The 22,637-nt window shown below is 37.0% G+C and overlaps 3 protein-coding genes across 5 annotated transcripts in view; 2 read left to right on the top strand and 1 right to left on the bottom strand.

Moving 5' to 3' along the window:
- Positions 1 to 452: 452 nt before the first annotated feature.
- On the bottom strand, positions 453 to 18,601 carry LOC115996432 (DNA-binding protein RHL1). 3 transcript variants are annotated; one of them, XM_031235640.1, is made up of 14 exons: positions 18,346 to 18,600; positions 16,514 to 16,613; positions 16,267 to 16,304; positions 14,591 to 15,019; positions 13,523 to 13,633; positions 13,064 to 13,150; positions 12,731 to 12,936; positions 11,895 to 12,007; positions 11,363 to 11,547; positions 10,203 to 10,244; positions 9,997 to 10,045; positions 8,353 to 8,387; positions 1,440 to 1,481; positions 453 to 754 (listed from the first exon to the last, which is right to left on the bottom strand). In XM_031235640.1, the coding sequence occupies exons 4-14, from the start codon at positions 14,921 to 14,923 to the stop codon at positions 713 to 715; spliced, it is 1,245 nt and encodes a 414-aa protein (XP_031091500.1). In that variant the 5' UTR covers positions 14,924 to 15,019; positions 16,267 to 16,304; positions 16,514 to 16,613; positions 18,346 to 18,600; the 3' UTR covers positions 453 to 712. The 3 variants fall into 3 exon arrangements, with proteins under 3 accessions (XP_031091500.1, XP_031091501.1, XP_031091502.1); XM_031235641.1 differs by having other exon boundaries at positions 11,363 to 11,545; positions 11,935 to 12,007; positions 12,731 to 12,943; positions 13,065 to 13,150; XM_031235642.1 differs by lacking the exons at positions 453 to 754; positions 1,440 to 1,481; positions 8,353 to 8,387; positions 9,997 to 10,045; positions 10,203 to 10,244 and adding an exon at positions 10,291 to 10,816 and having other exon boundaries at positions 12,731 to 12,943; positions 13,065 to 13,150; positions 18,346 to 18,601.
- LOC115996047 overlaps positions 16,326 to 22,637 on the top strand; it is an 11,150-nt gene continuing 4,838 nt past the window's right edge. Inside the window, exons 1-2 of the mRNA XM_031235193.1 lie at positions 16,326 to 16,404; positions 17,650 to 17,875. Coding sequence (XP_031091053.1) covers positions 16,326 to 16,404; positions 17,650 to 17,875 — 305 coding nt within the window. The remainder of the gene's footprint in view (positions 16,405 to 17,649; positions 17,876 to 22,637) is intronic.
- On the top strand, positions 20,475 to 21,176 carry LOC115996451. Its single transcript, XM_031235674.1, has 2 exons — positions 20,475 to 20,830; positions 20,938 to 21,176. The coding sequence occupies exons 1-2, from the start codon at positions 20,476 to 20,478 to the stop codon at positions 20,970 to 20,972; spliced, it is 390 nt and encodes a 129-aa protein (XP_031091534.1). The 5' UTR covers position 20,475; the 3' UTR covers positions 20,973 to 21,176.

Genomic DNA, 22,637 nt, shown 5'->3' with positions numbered 1-22,637 from the left:
CACGCAGTTATGTGAACCATGGTACACAATGATGTCCCTATTATACATGTACAAATGAGTGGATCAAGTTGATTCTCCACGCAGTTGAATAAAGAAGTACTGCATTTAGATCAAAGTACAAACAATGCTAAAAATCCATTTGTGTAATCAAGAATACTAACTCAACTTGTATTGTAATACTTTTTTCATAAATTTATTTTACAAAGTTTGAACCTTTTAATTGTAAAAACATAGATCAATCTTTAGTTAAAAAGTTTCAAGCATAGCGCTGCAAATTATGAGGTATTCTCCAATTATAATATCAATATCTTATGTTTAAATTGAAATAGTACGGACTACGGAGTAACTACTTGAATTGATACTTGGATCAAATTTATATTCTTATCATGCATTAACAATGCCCGAATAAATGTATAGTAAAGCTCAAAAGCAATAATAATAGTATCATAGTATCAATGAGAACGAGTGAAATGACTATCAAATAGAATCCCATAGCTACAATGTTAGATTTGAATCACAAAATATTCATGAAAGTCAATCCTCTTTATAAGCATGACAACAATTTCTGTAACTTTTCCCTATTGTCTACAAAGCTTTTGAAAGACAATATTTGCACTATTATCTATTCTCTGAGAAGCCAATAGCTAATTTGTAAACCGCAGTAATATAAACCAGTGTTTACCATATGATCATAGCAATGGCAGAAAAAATCTCAAGCAGTCCAATCTTCATCACTTACATCCATGTCCATATCCTGTATATAATAGAATACAATTATTATGGGTAAATATCATAAAATTGAAATTCTAGCATCACTTATCATACAATAGTAATTGCTCCACAAGACTGATCATTTGGGCTCTACACAATATTTTCTTGTCTGTATGAGTGAGAAATGGGGAAAGGAAAATAGGAAGAAAACATTTTAGCTTCTCCAGTTTAGGTAGAAAGAAAATGGGGGAGAAAATAATCTTCTATCCTACCGAATATCTTTCCTTTCCCAAATGGGAGCTGAGGAGAATGAAGAGAAAATTAGGCTTCAATCTCCAAACAAAGTATACAAGATAGTTATGTTTCATGATGAGAAAACTGACAGCAGAAAGGACCTCGGATATATGGTGGAAGTAGAGAATGACAATGACATTAGAAAGTTGCAGAAGTTCTGTTGTTATTTTGTGGCCTTTTAAAATAAAGGTATATGGGCATATACATATTACTTCACAACCTTAGTCAGCTGTTACTGATGCCAACCCATAGAAATGAATCAAAATAACAAGTGCAGTCCAGGCTGCCCTTCATCAAGGCTGCCCTTCATTGCATTACAAGGTCATGAAATTAATTTAATTCTCCCTTCATTCCATTCCTTAATCCATTTCATTCTCATGTCACATACATCCCATTATAATATCAAAATGTAAAACTTGCATTAAGTAGTTAACCTGAGATGTACTGGAGAACTCTTCTATCTCTTCATCTTCAGCCTGCAGAGTACATCAAAAAGAAACTCAAACCCTTTCATGTAGACTATAAAAGGCTCTCATTCAGATAGAAGTTTGTGCCTCAAAAGTCGATATACCAAATACAGAACAACTTGCAAAGGAATTACTCCCTCATAATGCAATTGAAATTGAAAGAAGAATATGTATCGGTCTACAAAGCACCACAATTATCATAAATTTCCAGAACTTTGTTAAGACTTTAGGATAGATTCAGACAGCATAGAGCTATATTGTAACTGAAAGAATTAAAAATATATGTAATTTTAGTGCCCTTTCTTTGTAGTTGGTGAAATGCTTGTAGCAGTAGCCAGTAGATAAGACCAAATAAACTCATCCGAACTGGGCCCAAGCAAATTCTCAAAAACAGCTAAATCCCATTCAAGAATTAACAGTGTTGCAATGTTTACGACCATGAGAACAATAAATATGAGGCCATTCAGGTAAGCAATATATTGCCAAGAACTTAACAATTATAGAAGTATTAGTGTTATCTATTAATAATGTATACTCTAACAAGCCTTTATGCAGCCATTTGATCAATTTTTAACAGATAAGAAAAGTAAGGTATTCTCAGCCTCTGAACCCATTAAAACACTTAATAAGTTTCAAATGTTGCTGAAAGGAGGCAAAGTACTCAAAGACAATACACTGCTTGAGAAAACAACCCCAAAAATAAAATAAAAATTTATATTAGCATCTAGAAGTTAGTAAAAGGAAAAAAAAATTATCTGTGCAACTAATCAATCAGTAAAATAAAGCACCCTCTAGATGCCAGGTAAATGCAAATCACAATATACATTTTCAACCCTCAAAGAGAAAACTTTAATATTTGCTTGATGTGAATTTAACACATCTGCAATTGTTTTTTTGTCTCCTTTTAATGTGCAACCACAGCTAATCTATTTGGTAGAGTTCAGACTTCAAACCTGAAATTGCATATGCAACTTGGCCACATGATTGGAAATAGACTTGCAGCTATTGATGCTTTCTACAAAATTATAGTCAATTTACACTTTGTAAAGATAGGAGAGAAAAAGGTATATTCTTCTATTTCTCCAATCATAGAACTGTACAGACTACCACTACTTATACAAGAATAGAGGAAACCCTAATGGGCTTATCTATAAACAGGCTTAGGGTTTAACACTCCCCCTCAAGCTGGAGAGTATAGATCATATGCTCCAAGCTTGTTACAAATATGCCCAACTCTAGGAGCTCTAAGAGACTTTGTTAGGATATCAGCCAACTGATCTGCAGAGTTGACAAAGCTAGTCTTGATACTCCCAGACACAATTTTCTCCCTGATAAAGTGGCAGTCAACTTCAATATGTTTGGTCCTCTCATGAAAGACTGGATTTGAGGCAATATGAAGAGCTGCTTGGTTGTCACATATTAATGTCATTTGAGCTACTTGGCCACACTGTAACTCTTGCAGTAAATGCTTCAGCCATATCAACTCACATGTGACAAGAGCCATAGCACGGTATTCAGCTTCAGCACTGGATCTGGCAACAACATCTTGTTTCTTACTCTTCCAAGATATAAGATTACCACCAATGAGTACACAGTAACCTGAGGTAGATCGTCTGTCAAAAGCAAGCATGTCCTCTATCTTCATAGAGTAAACCTTGCCCTGGGGCTCTTTTGATGTACCTCAGAACCCGAGCAGCATCCCAATGAGTATCACAAGGACTTTCAAGGAACTAGCTTAATACACTGACTGCAAAGGAAATATCTGGTCGAGTGATTGTGAGATAATTCAATTTCCCGATTAGTCTCCTATATCTCTCTCGGTCAGGCAAAGGCTCCCCCTGTCCTGGTAGAAGTTTAACATTTGGATCCATTGGATTATCCACAGGTCTACAATCCAACAAACCAGTTTCTTCTAGAATATCCAAGGCATACTTCCTTTGAGAGATAACTATACCACTGTGAGACTGAGCTACTTCAATACCAAGGAAATATTTTAGCTTGCCCAAGTCCTTAGTCTGGAATCGACTGAAGAGATATTCTTTCAGCTTGGATATGCCTTCTTGATCACTTCCTGTAATAACAATGTCATCTACATACACAACAAGATATATGCATTTCCCACTAGAATGGCGATAGAACACAGAATGATCAACTTCACTCCGAACCATACCAAACTCACACACCACTAAGCTAAATCTCCCAAACCAAGCTCGTGGAGACTGCTTTAAACCATACAAAGAGCGGCGAAGCTTACAAACCAAGCCAGAAGACTCCCCCTGAGCAACAAACCCAGGTGGTTGCTCCATATAAACTTCCTCTTTAAGGTCGCCATGTAGGAAAGCATTCTTGATATCCAACTGGTGTAGGTCCCAATGATTAATGGCAGCCAGAGAACAACAAGCGGACTGATGCAATTTTAGCTACAGGAGAAAAAGTATCAGTATAATCCAAACCAAAAATCTAGGTGTAGCCTTTAGCCACCAGCCTTGCTTTAAGGCGATCAATCTTACCATCAGGACCCACCTTCACAGTAAAAATCTATCTACACCCAACAACAGTCTTACCCACAGGGAGAGGGACCAACTCCCATGTACCACTGGATTGAAGAGCCTCCATTTCTGTCAACATGGCTTGGCACCAACCTGGATCCGAGAGAGCCTCACTAGTAGTCTTGGGTATAGGCACAGAAGACAGATGAGAAAGGAAGGCATAGTATGGGGAAGACACACGATGATAACTTAAGAAAGTGTAGATGGGATGAGGATTACGAGTAAAATGTGTACCTCTACGTACATCAGTGGATGCATTAGTGGGATCAGTGACAAACTCCAGTGGAAGTGGTAGAACCGCAGCAGGAGGATTAGATGGCCCGGGTGAGTCAACAAGAGTCTCAGCAGGTGTAGTGCGAGGACGGCGATGATAAACCTGAAGTGGGGGGTTAGGAGCAGCTGGAGGATCAGGTGGAGGATCAGTACTTTGGGCAGCTGGAGGACCAAGGATAAGGTAAGGAATATGAAGGACTTCTCGACCGGTGTCTTTTGGAGAAGGCTGGAAGAAAGGGGATGATTCAATAAAGGTGACATCGGCAGACACAAAGTGTCGTTTAAGTGACGGAGAATAACATCTATAACCCTTTTGTAGCCTGGAATACCCCAAAAACACACACTTAACAGCTTTAGGATCCATCTTTGGCCGGCATGGTGTCATGTCATGGACAAAACAAACACACCCAAAAACCCGAGGAGGAAGGGGAGAAAGATCAACAGAAGGATATACAATGGAATATGGAGTAAGGTTGTTTAAAACAGAGGATGGCATGCGATTGATCAAATAACATGCAGTAAGGATAGCATCAGCCCAAAAATGAGAGGGAACATGATAATGCAAGATCATAGTACGAGCAATTGCTAGCAAATGCCTATTTTTCCTCTCAGCAACCCCGTTCTGCTAAGGTGTGTAAACACAGGACTTTTGGTGTAACATACCCCGAGATTGCATAAAGGTTTGGAAAGGAGCAGAGATATACTCTTTGGCATTGTCACTACGTAAAACACGGATGGGAGTACCAAATTGGGTTTGTATTTCATTGCAGAAATTCTGAAAGATATTAAACAACTCAGAACGATTTCTCATTAGAAAAACCCAAGTACATCGTGAATAAGTCATCAATAAAAGTTACAAAATAATGGAAACCTAAGGTAGAATTGACTCGATAAGGACCCCAAATGTTTGTATGCACTAAATCAAAGAGGGACACAACCCAATTATTGACTCTTCTTGGAAAAGACTTACGGGATTGTTTTCCAAGATGACATGACTCGCAATCTAATGACTCAACAGAGATACCCAGAACCATCCGTTGAAGTTTGGATGAACTCGGATGACCAAGACGACTATGGATAAGCAAAGGTGAATCTGTGGATGCACTGGCAGCAACACCCCCTCGCATGTAATAAAGACCCTGTGACTCAAGCCCTGTGCCAATCACCTTCCCCGTACTGCGATCCTGCACAACAACCGAATCAGCACAAAAAGTTATAGAGCAGTTAAGGGTACGAGTGATTTTACTCACAGAAATAAGGTTGAAAGGACTATTGGGCACATATAACACAGACTCTAAAGGGAAAGAGGGAATAGGTGAAGCCTGGCCAACACCAACAGCTGAAGTTTGATGACCATTTGCTAAAGTAATCATGGGTAAAGCATTAGACTGAGAAACATTAGACATAAGTGAGACATTACCAGAAATATGATCTGAGGCACCAGAGTCCAGTATCCAAGTATTAGGAGTACTGGAATGAGATAGACAAACGAGTCCAGTATCCAAGTATTAGGAGTACTGGAATGAGATAGACAAACAAGGGAGGAGGTACCAGGGTTGGAGGAAGATGTGGTAGTGGCTTCTCGGGAGGCTTTGAACCGGAGGTACTCTTCATAGTCATTTTGGTCAAAACTGCTGTGAGTTTGAGTCTCTGAACCAGTGGTCTGCACCATATTGACAGAACGTGGGGGCGGCTTGCCATGTAGTTTCCAGCAGCGGTCCTTGGTGTGCCCCAACTTGTGACAAAAGTCGCATCGACGGACACCACGACGGCCACCATTGTTACTGGTATGTCCAGACAGCTCCTTCTCTGCAGTTCGAGGGACTAAAGCGGAAGAATCTCCAGTAGGCTCAACAGGAGGAGCAGGAGGAGCAAGTGCAACTCTGAGTAGTCTAGCAGTAGTCTCAGTCAAAGTGGGTACAGCAGGACTAGACAAGATTTGATCACGAACATGTGCTAGGTCAGGACCAAGCCCAGCCAGGGCAAGCACCATAAAAAGCTTGTCACATTGTCGAATGTGTTCATTAGCATCCTTCTTATGTGGCATGAGGTTATGATACTCCTGTTGTAAAGCTTCAACCCGACCCAAATACTCAGGCATACTCAACTCAGTAGGTTTACGATGATTGGAGTCCCTGTACATCGTTAGTGTATAAAGATTTAGCTTTATGCCAAACCTCATAACATGTCTCATAAGCTTTATAAATGTTATGAAGTTTAGGGTCAATTGATTGCCATAATATGTTACATAATAAGGCATCGGCCCTCTCCCATTCATCCTTCCTTTCTTTATCCTCCACAACTTTCACATCTAAATGTCCAGATACACCTTGCCCCTTGAACCACAATTTGACAAACGCAGCCCATGAGGCATAGTTTTCACCCCCTACCAATTTATCAACAGTAATATTGGGAAAGGAGGTAAAATTAAGTGAAGGGGATGCCATATCAACTGCGAACTGCCGAACCAACTTATCAACTAAAGTTAACTGCTGAACCAAACCCTTAAACCAAACTCCAAAGTACTGGAATGAACTAACCGTCAAGCAAAAGCAAAAGAACCAACTTATAAATACACTTAGCTGCCAAGAGGTGGTCCAACACAACCATACACTGATTCGCTGAAGAGAGGCAAAAAATGGTCGGCGGATGACGGCGGCGGCGGCCGGTGGTCGGCGACAGCAGCGGAAGCGGCGGGCACTGGCAGGTGCGTCTCCTCAAACCGAGACCAATGGCGGCGACGGCGGCTGGATCGGAGACCGGACGAAGGAGATATGGCCGGAAAACCCTTGACCTTCCCGACAATAGCGGCGGCGCGTGGGGCGGCGGATGGCGACCGGATTCCAGCCCTCGGCTCGCGACGGTGTTCCAAGACGGCCTGTGGTGTTAGTTTGGACGAAAAACCACAGGGCAAACGTGGGAACAATAGGCAGTCGCGGCGGCTCTTGTGGGTGGAGCTCTGGTGGCAGCAGCGGGAAAAGAAAATAGGGTTTTAGGGTTTAGGCTATGATACCATGTAAAGATAGGAGAGAAAAAGGTATATTCTTCTATTTCTCCAATCATAGAACTGTACAGACTACCACTACTTATACAAGAATAGAGGAAACCCTAATGGGCTTATCTATAAACGGGCTTAGGGTTTAACACACTTCATAAACCAATTTAGTTAAGCCAGTTAAAGTTCCTGTACTATATCCTTTAGCGTAGTTAATGCCAGATTGAATTAGCCTCCATAAAACTGGGGATGAACCATCAGGAGTAACAACAACCTCACAATGCCATGACAGAGATGGATTTGCAAAGCCACCAAAATACTAACTTTAGAGGAATCAATATGAACTGATAAATCTTTAACGAGTTGTTGGTTCCTCTCCAATGAAGTTTAAGTTCTACAAAGATGACAAACTTTTGGATATTTGCATAGAGTGTTCTCATGGCTTAAAATGGGGTTGCTGAGATCCAAGGCAAGAACAAGTCGCACAAGGGCCGGCGCCTAGGTGACACCTTGATAACCATGGGAAAAACACAGTATAATGTTCACAAGGCCTTGGGCATCCTCTCCCAAAATAGCTACTTTACTAATTCAAGAGGGTGAGCTCTACTTGAGGTCCATTTACAGTTTGGCCCAAATAAGCTCCACCTTAAGTTGTGCCCTAATAGCTTTATTTCCTTAGCTTACATTGTTTCATTGTTTAGTTGTGATTCCTTTTCATAGTTTTAGTTTCTTAGATTAGTGTTTTTACAAGTTAATGCTTTTGTATTGTTCCTATGTTTATATATTGGACTAGCAATAAAAGCATATCTTCATTTCCAACTCTAGAATTCACCTAGTTTCTCTATATATTCTGTCACATCTAGCACTCCAAAAGCTATTAGCTCCAATTCCACCTAATGCAAACCATGGAAGGTTTTGAGGCCTTATGGCAAAAAATAAAGAAAACAAACTAAGGCATGGCTTTGCTACACAGACCTAAGAATAAATAAATAATTAAAAAAGTCAGCTTCATATTATAATAAGAAACCAAAAGAATAAGGAACAAGGATGAAAATAGCAGGACCTCAAGCTGCTTTTTTGTTGTTGTCCTCCCTCTCCCTACAAAAAATAGAAACGAAATATTTAGTTATTTACTATAAAAAGTGAACTTTAAAGGAAAAATGAAAAGTCAAAATCCTATAAGGCTACAACAGGTCTTAGTTACTTGAATTTTAGTGTCATATTGTTGAACAGTGAATCAGTCATGAGAAATTAAAAGGAGAGAATATAACAGGTACAAGACAAAAAATGCAACCTCTTAAGCATTCAGGTTCAGAACTTGCTTCAAGCATAGGTAAATCAAGTAAAGCATACAATTCATGAATTACAACAAAAGATTTTGGTAATACGAAACACATAATGTAGAATTGAAATGAAGCTGTTATGATATTGGTGATTAAATATTAGACAATCACAATTTCTATAACAAACCATTTCATCAACAGTTTTAAGGAAAGCGCAAGAGTCAAAGCACTGATGAGGCCTTAGAGATGAATCCAGCTGGTCTTGGAAATATACAAAATCCAATCTGAGAAAGGAATTTCATGTGTTGCATTGAAACAACATCAAATATATCATTCTTGATATACCAAAAGAATTTACTTGACTTCTCCATCAAATACAAAAATGTGAAGTGGTGAAATTTTGAAAGGGGACAAGTTTTCTAATTGGAGATGAAACAGAAATTTGTTTGTGCAGTTGCTAGTAAGATCCAGAAGAAGTAAAAGCAATTTGAACTGATGCAACCCAAACAGGAATCATTCTTAATTATTCCATTAATTATACCCTTGTATGCTAACTGCATCCATCCCTACTGTTTTAATCTAAAGATTGGCCAAGAGTCACTCAATTGGGTTGTAATGCACATGGGCCAAACCACACTAAAAAAATTGAATCCAACCAATTAGCTAGTCTAACTCATGGCCTTATAAACCCATATATTCTCTCTTATTGTTGTAATCTAAGATTGGGCTAGGGTCACTCAATTAGGCTATAATGCACATGGGCCAAACCACACTAAAAGATCAAATCCAACCAATTAGCTAGTCTAACCCATGGCCTTATAAACCCATATATTCTCTCTTATTTTATCAACGTGGGACTCTTAACACCTACTTTACTATTTCTACAGAAACACTAAGGTGACAGCTGTTATTCTTTTATGAAAGTAACTTTCAAACCAAAGTTCAAAATCAAAAAACTTGGATTTTAATTCGCATGTTAACCCGTAGATGGAGAAACCATAACAACAATGGTCTCACAGGGTAAAATATAAACTACCTATTCTCGCACAAAATCACTTTCTTTTATTTAATTTAGGGTGTAAAGAACCGCTACAATTTTCATTCTGAAAAATACATTTCCAATTCCATAATCGACTTACCAATCCCATATTGGGCAAGTCATCCAGATACTTAATTGACACTGCAAAAGTAATGTCATTTTTCCTTTATCTTTCCATGTTTTCACAAACATTTCAAAAAGGGGTTAACCCAAACTATCTGGCCTTTTGAACCGACTTATACACTGCTATCACAAATTAGAGACCAGAGAAATAAAAATTGTTATAGAACCAACAATTTTCAGATGCAATTGCATAAATTCCCATAATTCAGGAAATGCTAAAACTACTAGAACGAGTGAGCATGTGAGTGAAAATATGGCCTACCAGCTTTAGTTTCTTCACCCACTTTCCCCTTCTTCTTGGATGATGCAACCTGCAAAACATCAACCTCTTATACATCAGGAACTTAAACGCTCCCAGGAAAAGATCAAATAAGAAATCCACAAAGCTGAAATATTTCTCCGACCAGAAAGATTGGTGTGCAAAGTAAAAAGATTTAGTCAAACAGTAAAGACTAGAAAAGATCTCACATTCTTATGAACAATCTTCTGTTTTAGATCTGTAAGCTCCTTCTGCAAACAAAAGAAGATGGAAGGATAAGCTCCTGCAAGTCTGCAACAACAGCATAGAGCAAATAGATGGATCGATACCTATAGTCTAACATAATACAATAATGCAATGATTAAACATAAAAAGATGAATAGCATTGTGTTATCATAGATTTCTGGAGACATTTATATTGATAAGTTGAAGTTAATCTTTAGTTAAGATGTAAAATAAATGGAGAACTAAATTCTTTAAAATTGGGAACGACTTATCGTAATGGCATCACTGCAAGAATACATGTGTGTGGCATGTTCTATGACTTCTATCCAATCATGGTGCAGTGAGGGGCTAGTTAAATGACTCTAGAAATTAAAGCCTTAAAGATTCTACCATAAGATACTATGAACAGCCTGTGTTGTTGTGTTGACTTGTGCCAAGGACTTACAGGAGTTGCAACGTATCATCAATATCAGGCGGTGCTTATAAGTTAAAACTTTGCATGAGTTAGGCTAGAAAGCAGTTTCATGGTTGCTGTATTGCGCATGCTTAATCAGAAATAGTCCTATCCATATGTCCACTTAGTAGATTTCCTTGAGATCTGGATGCCCAATCAAATCAGTTATGGAGCTTGTGCTTTGCAAAGGGGATGAATAACTACAATATCAGAGTATATAGGTGCTATACATACATACATACATACATAAATACATACATATATATAGGATAGTATTATATAACAGAGCATATACTACATGCCAACTTCAGTTAAAGTATTAGCATTTAAAAGTTCATGTCTAAGATATCAATCTGGGACATCTATGCAGTTTTATTTTAGCAAAATGGCTTTTGTTTGTCTTCTGTGAGTAGCAGTTTAGCAACCACAGTATGTGCTTGGAGATGGAAAATATGGATAAATATAGACAATTTAATGATTGTATTTGATGGAAAGTTATATACTCCATAGTGAAAATAAACATCAGAAAAGTTCTAACATGCAAGAGTTGTTATCTAATATATCAATCACAGGCATTTATGTAGTTTTAGTTAGCAACCACGGCATATAGTTGGAGATTAAAAAATGGCTAATCATTCTTTACTACAAAGTAAAAACTCTGCATCTATGGTTGAAGCTGAGAATCAATACCTTCTCCTCGACTTTCTTAAACATAGTAGATATAGTTGCTTGAACAAGAGAACTGTGATTACTGTGAGGAAGCTCCTTGGATGTAGAGGCTACTTTGGCACCAGGTGTACTTTTCTCAGCACATGGATCTAGAATAACTACATCCTTGTCAACATCAAAGACTGTAGCAGGCAATTTTTCTTTCTGTGAGGATATTTAAAGGAACAAACATTCAGCAGTGGCAGATGGCATTTTTCTTACGTAAAAAAACCAGTCACATATCAGGTATTCAGGTGAGTAGAAAGTTTGTGCATATTGCTTTTGCTTTCCTTTGTGTTTCTTTTTTTCTTTTCCTTTTTCTTCTTTCTTCATTTAGGGAGTGGGAGCTGACGAGGGGATTAACAAAGGGGCTAGTTAAAGGGAAAATAAGCAATTGTTTAATAACTCAATGATAAAGGAGCTAGGTACAAAAGGAAAATGGAAGGGTTTAATAAAGGAGCAAGGTAAAGCACAAATAAACTATTTAATAAACTAATAAGTACTAAAAGGATATTCTTAGAAGTAAAGTTCCTGTTTGAATGATTAACACCAACTTTCTGTTCCTCTTCATCTGAAGTTTCAGCATCACTGACAACAAAATCATCGCCAGAAGAAGCATCTGCAAAACTGAGACACTCTCAAGTCAAGCAGCAACAGTAATGAACAGCAAGGGTTTTAATCAATAGAAGAACATGAGGAATCCTCTCATAAACAAGTACATCTTAACTGTTCATAGCTAATTTTTCATCTGCTTTAATTTCACAGGACTGGCCAAAACTGTTCTTATACAAGAAAGGTTCTGTTTAATCAGTAGCAATTTCAGTCGGGAAACATATTCCACATTTAATTTTAAAATCTCAACTAAAGAATCGATGTTGAGAGTTGCTTACAGCAGCTGTTTGTCAACTTCACTTTTCTTTGGGCCTTCTAATTTTGGGTCCTTAACTATAATATCAGGAGTAATGACAGCAATGTCAGTCTTTCATGAACATGTAAGATTTTTTTTTTTTTTTTCTGAAATCCAGAACTGGCATGTTCTTTCTAATCTTTCCTTACCAGTAAATGAATATGGCCAAAGCAGTAATCATTTTTAACATATTATTTACTTATATTGATTTATGTCGTCTACTCATCTTCATGCATTCCATAAAATCCATGCACTGTATTAATTAATATAAATAGACAAGTTACAGTTATATTGCAGTCATGCCCTATTGCCCTATAATTCTGTTCATTTTCATATCATTTGAAAAAAGCCACAATGGATTGCTGGCATTAAAACTTACAAGCAACATCATTATACAGATCAATACTAGAAATAGTAAACAAGGAAATAAGTTAAGAAAATACTTGAATGTTTTTTTAGCTGTCCTCGCTGAATGCCGAATTGGAGTTATATCAAAGAATTCTTTGACATTACTTTGATCTTCTGTAGAATCATCTTCTTGTTCATGTTTAGGAGATTCTTGTTCTGCAAAATTTATCCCTGTTCTGTTAATCCCCTCTTTTCCATTACATGCTGCACCAGCACCACCCTTGAAATCGTACTCTGCATTCTGGTGCGGGAGAGAACAAATACCATCAAGAATTTCTATAGTACAAGGGAACAGCAGGCATAGTAAACCCAAAATAAATTGGCATGCAAAATAACATGAAATTAAAAAAACTTAACAGGGGACTAACCACATTCAACTCCTTTGGGAACTCAAGACGCACTTCATTTGGATTCTCATCTTTCCTCCCTATCCACCATGCATCAGAAAACACAATCTAAAAAACAAAGAAGATAACAGACTAAGTCATCAAAATGATAGGACTAGAATAGAAGGAAAAACTAATTAGTATTAAAACAATTCCTTTCATCAGTTGAATTGCATCAAAGAAATAGCCATTAGCTGCAGACAATTTCTTTTCATTTTCTCAAACATGAGATAGATATGTGTAAAAAAAATAGCACAATAATTGTGAAAACCCCTAAGTTCATGGCCATACAAACCGGAAAATATGCATGCCTACAACTATTTGGTAAACTTCAAGATGGAAATAGGAAAAAATACAAACATCAATTTCCTATAATTCTAATAAATATGTAAAGTGGGGCAGGGAATAACAGAGACTTCCAAAAAGAGTGAAACATCCTACCATGTTGTCAAAGTAATCATCACACACTACATTCTTCCCACCTCTGGAGAACTGCAGACTCAAGTACCTGTTTTTTGGATAAACAATTGTCCCAAATAACTTCATTTGGCCCTGCACATGAAAAATTAACCACCACAACTATGAACTTGTCTCCCCATTAAACAAATTGGAGTTAGAAATGCAACAAAAAAGAAAGGGAACTTTCAGCCTGCACAGTCCCTTCTTTCTTTATTTTCATTTTCAATGTTATCTGCAATGCATTGAACTTAAAGCCACATGGGTGAATCAAAAACTTTAAGCCACAAAGCACTTTCTGACTAGTCAGCCTGATAGTAAGGAACACATTGTTTAACTGCAAGTAGAGATCATCTTCATCAGAAAAATTACTTAGTATACATGGTTAACATTACATGCACCTTTCTTCCCCAAGTCTTTACACTAGGTCCAACCTTATTTTGTTACTTTATCATGCACAAGGGTTCTTCCTTCAAGGGAGTATTTTATGAATTAAATTCTACGAAAAGCTCTTCTAATTTATAACCTTCCTATTGAATGTTATAGCATAAATCATTTCATCTTCAAACAAAATAGAAAATTTAAGATTTAATATGCCTAAGTTTCTATCAACCAAAATCATATTCTAGATTGTAACAAGCTTGATAACTAAAAACGCAAATGGAAAAGATCTGACTGTAACTAAAATGCTGACCACAAGATAAAAGACCTTAAGCCCTTGCCCTTCTAAAATAATTTAAACAAACAATTTGGGTTTTGTTGGTATCCCCTTTGAAGTACTCTACTTTCGCCTACTAAGTATCCACACACCAATCAAACTGAATTCAGTAAAAAATTTCGGTACTATTCCTTTTCTTAACTTGCAAACACAAAAGCGCCAATAACGAAATGTAAATAAATAAACCATAAATTAAAGTGAATACAAAAAAAACCTCATAATTATATTTGAGATTCAACGAAGAAAATGCAAATATTAGCTAACTGAGTAATTTTTATTGCTTAATTTGCATTCTGGCAAGTATGATATTTTCGAAATGCATGTACGCGACTTACCTGAGGGAAATCGAGGTACAGAATAGGGTTTTTGCTACCAAGATCTTTGAGCTCGCCGATTTTGCCACCGGAAACGGGGGCGAGAAGCCCAGGGAACGAGAAGAGGAAACGGCTCTTGCTGCGCTGAGACTTGCGAATTAGGTCTTTGCCGTGATGTTTGATCACTGTCTTGGATGGTTGCAGAGCATTCCCAGCCGCTGTTGCCGCCTTCACAGGTGTCTCTGAAAGCATCCTCTTCGACAATGCAAGTTTCTTCAGCCTCCTCCGCTCCTCCACCTCCGGGTTTTCCGGTGGCGGAGCGTTCTCTTCCTTCTTCCCACCCCGCCGCACCATCTCTCAGTCAGCTTGCGGAACAGTAAAGGCGGGAACCAGCTCAATCAGAACTCACAAGGAAATTTGAGGGGAGTGCACAAATTCCACTGATTCCCTCTGTGCACGAATAAATTAAAATATCAAAGTGACCTAGTAAAAACGCTTTTTTGGTAAGAGCACCCTCAATTATTTGTAAATGTGTACTAATCTACTAAATAAGTAAATATAAAGTTTGCTCGTTTAATTCGCGAAAAATATTTAAGGGTAAATAGAATTAAAATTTCATAGAAATTATTAAAAAAAATTAATTCTATTGTTTAGTTGGTGCAATAGAAATTACTGAAAATATTGACTTTGTTGTTGAATAATGACTATAAAAACTAAAATGCCCATACACAATAAAATAGCAATAATAATAATAAAAGAAATAAGAGTAAAATTGTTCGTGATACTTTCTTCCCAATGTTTATGAAAAATAAAATAGCACCTCCTCCCCTTTTAATACTTTTCTTCAAAACTAAAGAAAATATTTTTCTATCAACTCAAATTTTAAGAAAAAATTTTTCCTTAAATTTTTTTTTTCCATCCAATGCTTTAATGTTGATAAGATTATAACAGGAATAAAAATTATGTTGGTATAATCATTTGAGTGAATAGCTTATACATTTTTATTTATTTATTTATTATCTGATAATAAGACATTTCTAAAGTTATCATCTAATATTTTTTACTTGTTAATTTATATACAAAATACGGAGTAATTTATTATTATTAACCTACTTATTAAAAAAAATTGCTGGACATTTTTGATAAATAAAATTTGCAATACTTTTCCTGCCCGCCCAATAGGAAAGTTATCATCTACTATTTTGGATTTTTTTTTTCCTTTCTACAATTCATTAGAAATTTGAAATTTTTTAAAATGTATTGAATTTGAAAGGTTGATGCATATTAAAACTTTTGTTAAATCCGCTAAGTTTATGAATTGTAGAGAAAAAAAAAAAAAAAAAAAACGTTTTCTCACCCAGTAATAACCGGACATAATTTTGATAGATTTGTAAAATATTAAATTATTGCTGCCAACGTAACTTTTTGGCCAAAAATCTCTTGGGTTCTCTCAGCGTAACTATTTGGCCAAAGATCTCTTTGTTTGCTTCATCCGTATTGCTCAATCTTTGTTCGCAAAGATTCTTTCATTATTTTAAATTTCATTCCTACTCAATCTCTGTGTTGATTTTTTTATCCTAGGTTCAAATAATTTTGAAGCAAATGTAAATAACGTTGTAATTCCCATATTGAAGCAAAAAAGCAAATGTAGATCCTCCTGTAATTCCCATATTGAAGCAAAAAAATTAGGTACGAACATCGCAGCATCGAAATCCTTAATTCCCACCACCTGCGGCTGCGTGCCAATCCAAAATCCATGGCGAGAAGAAGGAAAATGCAGAAGAAGCTACATATCAGACACCAACACAATAGAATGCAAGAAAAGTCTATATCCAGTATTCATTATAGTTTCCTATGAAATTCACTTGATTAGTTTGAAATTACAATATAAAAAAACTAAAATCAGGACAGGGAAATTTATAGATTTAAGATAAAAATATGTACCTTTTCTCCTTCTCCTTCAAGGAAGAAACACCTCTTCTCATCTTCTATTCATTCTTCTATTCATTCTTCGCAATTCGCACCAGTGAAAATTAGCTGCGCTCTGCGCAGATGTGAGATGAATGAGGTGAAGACTAGGGAAGCACTTGAGCGTGGATATTTATAAATTATAATACGGTATTTATATTATTGGGTTGGGTACTGTAGTAGGGTTAAAAAGGTTTTGGGCCTGGCATTTTCTTTTCTGGACAACTGATTAATTGGGCCAACAAATGTAATCTGCTGGCCCAATTAGTAGTAATTCAAAAGTCAGTTGTTATGCCATGGACCCGGGTCTATGTTCACAATTTCATAACTCTATGTTCATAATTTCATAACTCATGTTCACATTTTCATAACTCTTTGTTCACAGTTTTATAACTCTTCGTTCACAGTTTTATAGTTTTATGTTCACAATTTCATAACTCTATTTTGTGAACATAGAGATCTAAAATTGTGAACATAGAGCTCAAAATGGCATATATAAATTGTGAACATAGAGTTCTAAAATTGTGAATATAGAACTATAAAATTATGAACATAGACCCGGGTCCATAGCATAATTTGTCTATTTTTAAATACTCCAATCGTTATATTGTGGATTAGAGTCCACAGTACACTTGGGATCCTGATCCAATACACAGAATTTGACTTCATAAAGTACAGAATTCATGTTCATAATACATACACGATATAATAAACATGAATTACGTGTATTATAAACATGAATTATGTGTATTATGTCAAGTGTTTATGTGTCCTCACCTATATAATTTTGTGCATTATGAACATGAATTTTGTACTTTATGAAATCAAATTCTGTATATTAGACCAGGGTCCACAGTGCCTTGGTCCAAGAAATAAATTGCCTAAATACTCCGTATGTTTATTTTGGTGTTCTTAATAAATAATTTTGTTTCATTTTCAATAATTGTGTGTGCGAGTGCGCATCTGTGTGTATGTGTATATATATTCCAAGAACAAAGAATATGGGAAAATACTTGGTGTGCCATCCTTGCATGGCAGAATTTGTAACAATTCTATTTGAATATGGTGCAATTATGGTCTTCAATGGCCATAATGTGGTACTATAAAATCAGATATTGTAACGGTTGTTGTTACAACCGTTAGAAATGCCTATATTGATGGTTCAATAGGCTATATAAGCATATGGTCCCCCACTGCTCAGGTTACTACCTTTTACCCCATCTATACAAAAGTTCTGAGAGCAAGTGGGAGACACTACTATACAGAAACTCTGCAGGAATTCTACCACACAACTACAAGCATCTACAGCAGATTCACAAGCAACAACTATGGCTGGAGGTTAGTCTAATTCAGTTAATGCTTACATTTGGTATCAGAGCCTATTTATCTCTGCCTAGTTGTATATTGCATAATATGTATTTTCTGGAATATGATATGATATGCAATATGTTTTTTATTGAAATTTATATGTTTGTTTGAATGCATATGATATGGGTGTGTATGTATTCTGTATTAAGAAACATGTATAAAAATATACTGTTTTTCCGCATACAGTTTGTATATTTACATGTTTACACTGATATTTCGTTTAAAAAATAAAAAAATAAAAAATGAGGTGAATGGGATTCTGACCGGCAAACCGTGAAGGATTTGGACGGCCGCCGGTACATTCCCATTTTCCTTTTCGGCGACCACAACTGCCATTGGGCGGCGGTCGCCGTTGGTTTTTCCTTTTTCGGCCACCTCCATGATGGCGGTGGCCGAACAGAGAAACAGCATTAAAAAAAAAAAAAAAAAAAAAAAAAAACCTGTTGTATCTCCGTTTTTGGGCTTCGTTTCGCGTTTTGCTCTTCGATCCGGTGATGCCGGCGGCGGCGCTGGGTCTTGCGTCCGGGTGGAGAGCGGCGGCGAAGCAGGCTTCGGGCGAGAAATTGGCGATGCTGGCGATGAAGCTTGAAGATGACGCGACTTCGTTTCGCGGACGGCGGAAGGCGGCGTCAGTGCTGGCTTGCGGCACGATTCTGCCGGGGCCGTTCCCTTTCCGATCGTTTTTTCTCTCTTTGTTTGCGTTGGCTGCGGGAGTTTAATCTCAAAGCATCTAGGTTTTTTGGTTTTGTGTTTCTGCAACTTGGGTCGGGTCCACTTTTGGGCCTGGCCCTTTATTAAAAAAGAAAAATGTTTTAATTGGGCCTTTTATATACTATTCTGGTTTATCATATGTATATACTTTTGTTTAATTATATTGGGCCTTCTACTTAACAATGCATATATTATTTTTATTCAATATGCAATTTGTTTTGAAAATTATAAAGTCTTTAATTGAAATTTTCTTTCAAAATTGCAAATTGAATTTAAATTATATTATTTGTTATGTTCATATTTATTGAATTGCTATAATGTTTTGTGCAATTTCTTGTATAATATGAACTTTATGTTATTGTAATATGCGTTTTATGTCCATCAGCATAATATTTATTTTTTAATTATGCAATTTTATTTTATGCCTTAGAAAAGCATATTTAGGAATTAGTGAAATTCCTTAAGGTTATTGGACTTTAGCATATTACATAGTACATATAGTTTAGTACAACTACAGTAGTGCCTGAAGGTAGTACGTTAAGTTCAAAGTTCACCTATTCTTAAAGCCTTTTTCTAAACCGTGAACATCGTTAACACCTTCAGAACAATTTTGCTATAATGTGAAATTGCATGACCCGGGGAAAGTTTCTTGGGAAGCAAACTTGAAAATTAGCCAATGTGCTACAAGTTCCCTTGAAATCCTACTCTGTCTAAGGAGTTGGTTTTTAATGGGCCTTAGCTCAACCAACTTTCCTGGGAGTATACTTGGGAATTGCATATCATGTTAATTGCATAATTTGTTTTGCCTTTTCAAAATCTATGCCGATGCGATAGTACACTTTTAGTTGATTAAGGAGTAGCCACAACATCCTTTATTTAATTAACATTGTACATCAAGTTTTTCCGAAATCGCATAAAGTTTAGGCATCAATTGTGATTAATCATACTTAATATAATGAAATTTAGCCCACAGGCAATTTTGTTATATTTATATGATTGATCAGGTTAAAATACCAAACTATGACCATAATTTAGCCCACAGGCAATTATGTGTCGGCATATAGTTTTTGGTAGTTTTTTAACATTGAGAATAGAAATTCAACCTTGTACCCATCTCATTTCTATTCTAATTTTACAAGGTCCATTTTGCGTAAAACTTTAGCCCACAGGCAATTTTTATTGCATTCGGATTTTGGATATGCATCATTTACATTGGTAATGTATGCAATTCAGTTCTATTCATGCCTCAAAATTCTAATCCAAACCTTTACCTTTACAGCATCTCAATCGTTACTCACACAGATTTGAACATCGAAGTTCCAGAACTTAGGGGCGACAACTATAAAATGTGGAAGGAAACTATTCTTCTTAATTTAGGGTGGAAAGACTTGGACTACGCTATTCACAATGAGCAACCGTCTGTCCCCACTAAGGAAAGTACCCAAGATGAGGTTGCGCTATATGAGCGATGGGATCGATCCAATCGGCTCAGCACAATGTACATCAAGGCGAAAATATCTAATGGGATTCGGGGTTCTGTTAGTGAAAAGCATAAGGATGTCCGAGCATTGCTCAAGGCTATTGACGATCAGTTCGTCACTTCAGAAAAGGTTTTGGCAAGCACCCTCATCATGAGATTCTCCTCTCTTCGTCTCACTTCCGTTAAAGGTGTGCGTGAGCACATCATGGAATTGCGTGACATTGTAGCTGGTGTGCGTGAGCACATCATGGAATTGCGTGACATTGTAGCTCAACTGCGTGAGCACATCATGGAATTGCGTGACATTGTAGCTCAACTTAAGACTCTTGGGGTAGATATGTCTGACATTGTAGCTCAACTTAAGACTCTTGGGGTAGATATGTCAGATGACTTTCTCGTTTATTATGCTTTGTACACCCTACCATCATCATACGGACCGTTTAAAATCTCTTACAACACACATAAGGAAAAATGGTCTATAAATGATTTAATGACCATATGTGTTCAAGAAGAAGGTAGATTGATGATGGAAATGGGTGAAAGTGCCATGCTGGCTACGGCACGTGAGAAGTCTAAATCTGGCAAATCTCGAGGTTCCACTTCTAAGGCTAAGGGGAAAGGAAACATTCTACCTCAAGCTGACATAAAGAAGGTGCATAAGTGTTTCTTCTGTAAAAAGAAGGGACACATGAAGAAAGACTGCATCAAGTATAAGAAGTGGGTCGAGAAGAAAGGTAATCTATCCTCATTCGTTTGTTATGAATCTAATATGTCTGAAGTTAACGCTAATACTTGGTGGATTGATTCTGGTTCAACAATCCACATTGCAAACTCTTTACAGGGAATGCAAAATCTGAGGAAGCCGGTGGGAAATGAACGGACCATCTTATCAGGAAACAAGATGGGATCACAAGTGGAAGCTATTGGAACATGCAAACTTGTTTTAAGTAGTGGTTTTGTTTTGTTTTTGGAAAAGACATTTTATGTACCAAGTTTCTCTCGAAACTTGGTTTCAGTTTCGAGACTTGTACCAATGGGGTTTTCCTTTAATTTTCAAGACAAGCGTTTTGATATTTTTAATAAATCAACTTGTGTTGGATATGGTACATTGTCCGATGGTCTTTATCGTTTACATTTACAAAACAATACCACTTATAGTTCATTGCATGTTCATTCCGGTTCCAAAAGATCAAGTAATAGTGAGAACTCCTCCATGTTATGGCATCGGAGATTAGGTCATATCTCCCTTGAACGTATAAAGAGATTAGTAAATGACGGGGTACTTAGTACTCTTGATTATACTAATTTCGAGACTTGTATAGACTGCATTAAGGGAAAGCAGACTAACAAGTCTAAGAAAGGTTCCAAAAGGAGTTCAAGCATATTAGAAATCATACACACTGACATTTGCTGTCCAGATATGGATATGCCAGGTCAGAAGTACTTCATCACCTTTATCGATGATTACTCGAGATTTACTTATGTGTATTTGATTCATAATAAAAATGAAGCATTGGATGCCTTCAAGTCTTTTAAGGCTGAAGTTGAGAACCAATGTGGGAAATAAATACAGATAGTAAGATCCGACAGGGGTGGTGAATACTATGGTAGGTACACTGAAAGTGGACAAGCACCTGGTCCATTTGCTAAGTTTCTTCAAGAACATGGGATTGTTGCCCAATATACCATGCCTGGTTCTCCGGACCAAAATGGTGTTGCTGAAAGAAGAAACCGAACGCTTATTGACATGGTGCGGAGTATGCTTAGCAACTCCAAACTTCCTAAGTTTTTGTGGGCCGACACGTATATATTAAACCGTGTTCCAACCAAGGCTGTCCCAAAGACACCATTTGAGTTATTTAAAGGTTGGAAACCGAGTTTGCAACATATGCGTGTTTGGGGATGCCCGTCTGAGGTATACGATATATAACCCACAAGAAAAGAAGTTGGACCCAAGGACTATTAGTGGTTTCTTTATTGGATACGCACAGTCCTCCAAAGGGTATAGGTTTTATTGTCCATCTCATTCGACTAGAATCGTGGAATCAAGAAATGCTAAGTTTCTTGAAAATGACATGATTAGTGGGAGGGATAGATTCAATGATTTAATTTCTAATCATGATCATACTGAATCATGTCCTTCTACGTCATCATATAGGTTGATAATAGATTCAAGCACCCCTCAAGATCAAACGGGTATTGAACAACCTATTGAAGAAATTCCACGAGATGCTGATAATATCTCAACCGATCAACCAATTCAGGAAATTCCTGAAGCGGTAGTTGAACCGCCAACTTCTCAAGGAGATGGTAGTTCAACTTTGAGGCGATCTGTTCGAGACAAAAGATCTGCAATTTCTAGTGATTACATAGTGTATCTACAAGAGTCTGATGTTGGAGCTGAAAATGATCCAGAAACGTTTTCACAAGACATAAATTGTAAAGAGTCTGATTTATGGTTTGAAGCCATGAAAGAAGAAATGAATTCTATGCGGAGCAATGAGGTTTGGGACCTTGTTGAGTTGCCTAATGGGGCCAAGG

Source organism: Ipomoea triloba, chromosome 11 (genome assembly GCF_003576645.1).
Source record: "Ipomoea triloba cultivar NCNSP0323 chromosome 11, ASM357664v1".
Taxonomy (NCBI): Eukaryota; Viridiplantae; Streptophyta; class Magnoliopsida; order Solanales; family Convolvulaceae; genus Ipomoea; species Ipomoea triloba.
The sequence above is the reverse complement of the archived record's forward strand: the minus strand, read 5'-3'. Positions and strand labels throughout refer to the sequence as shown.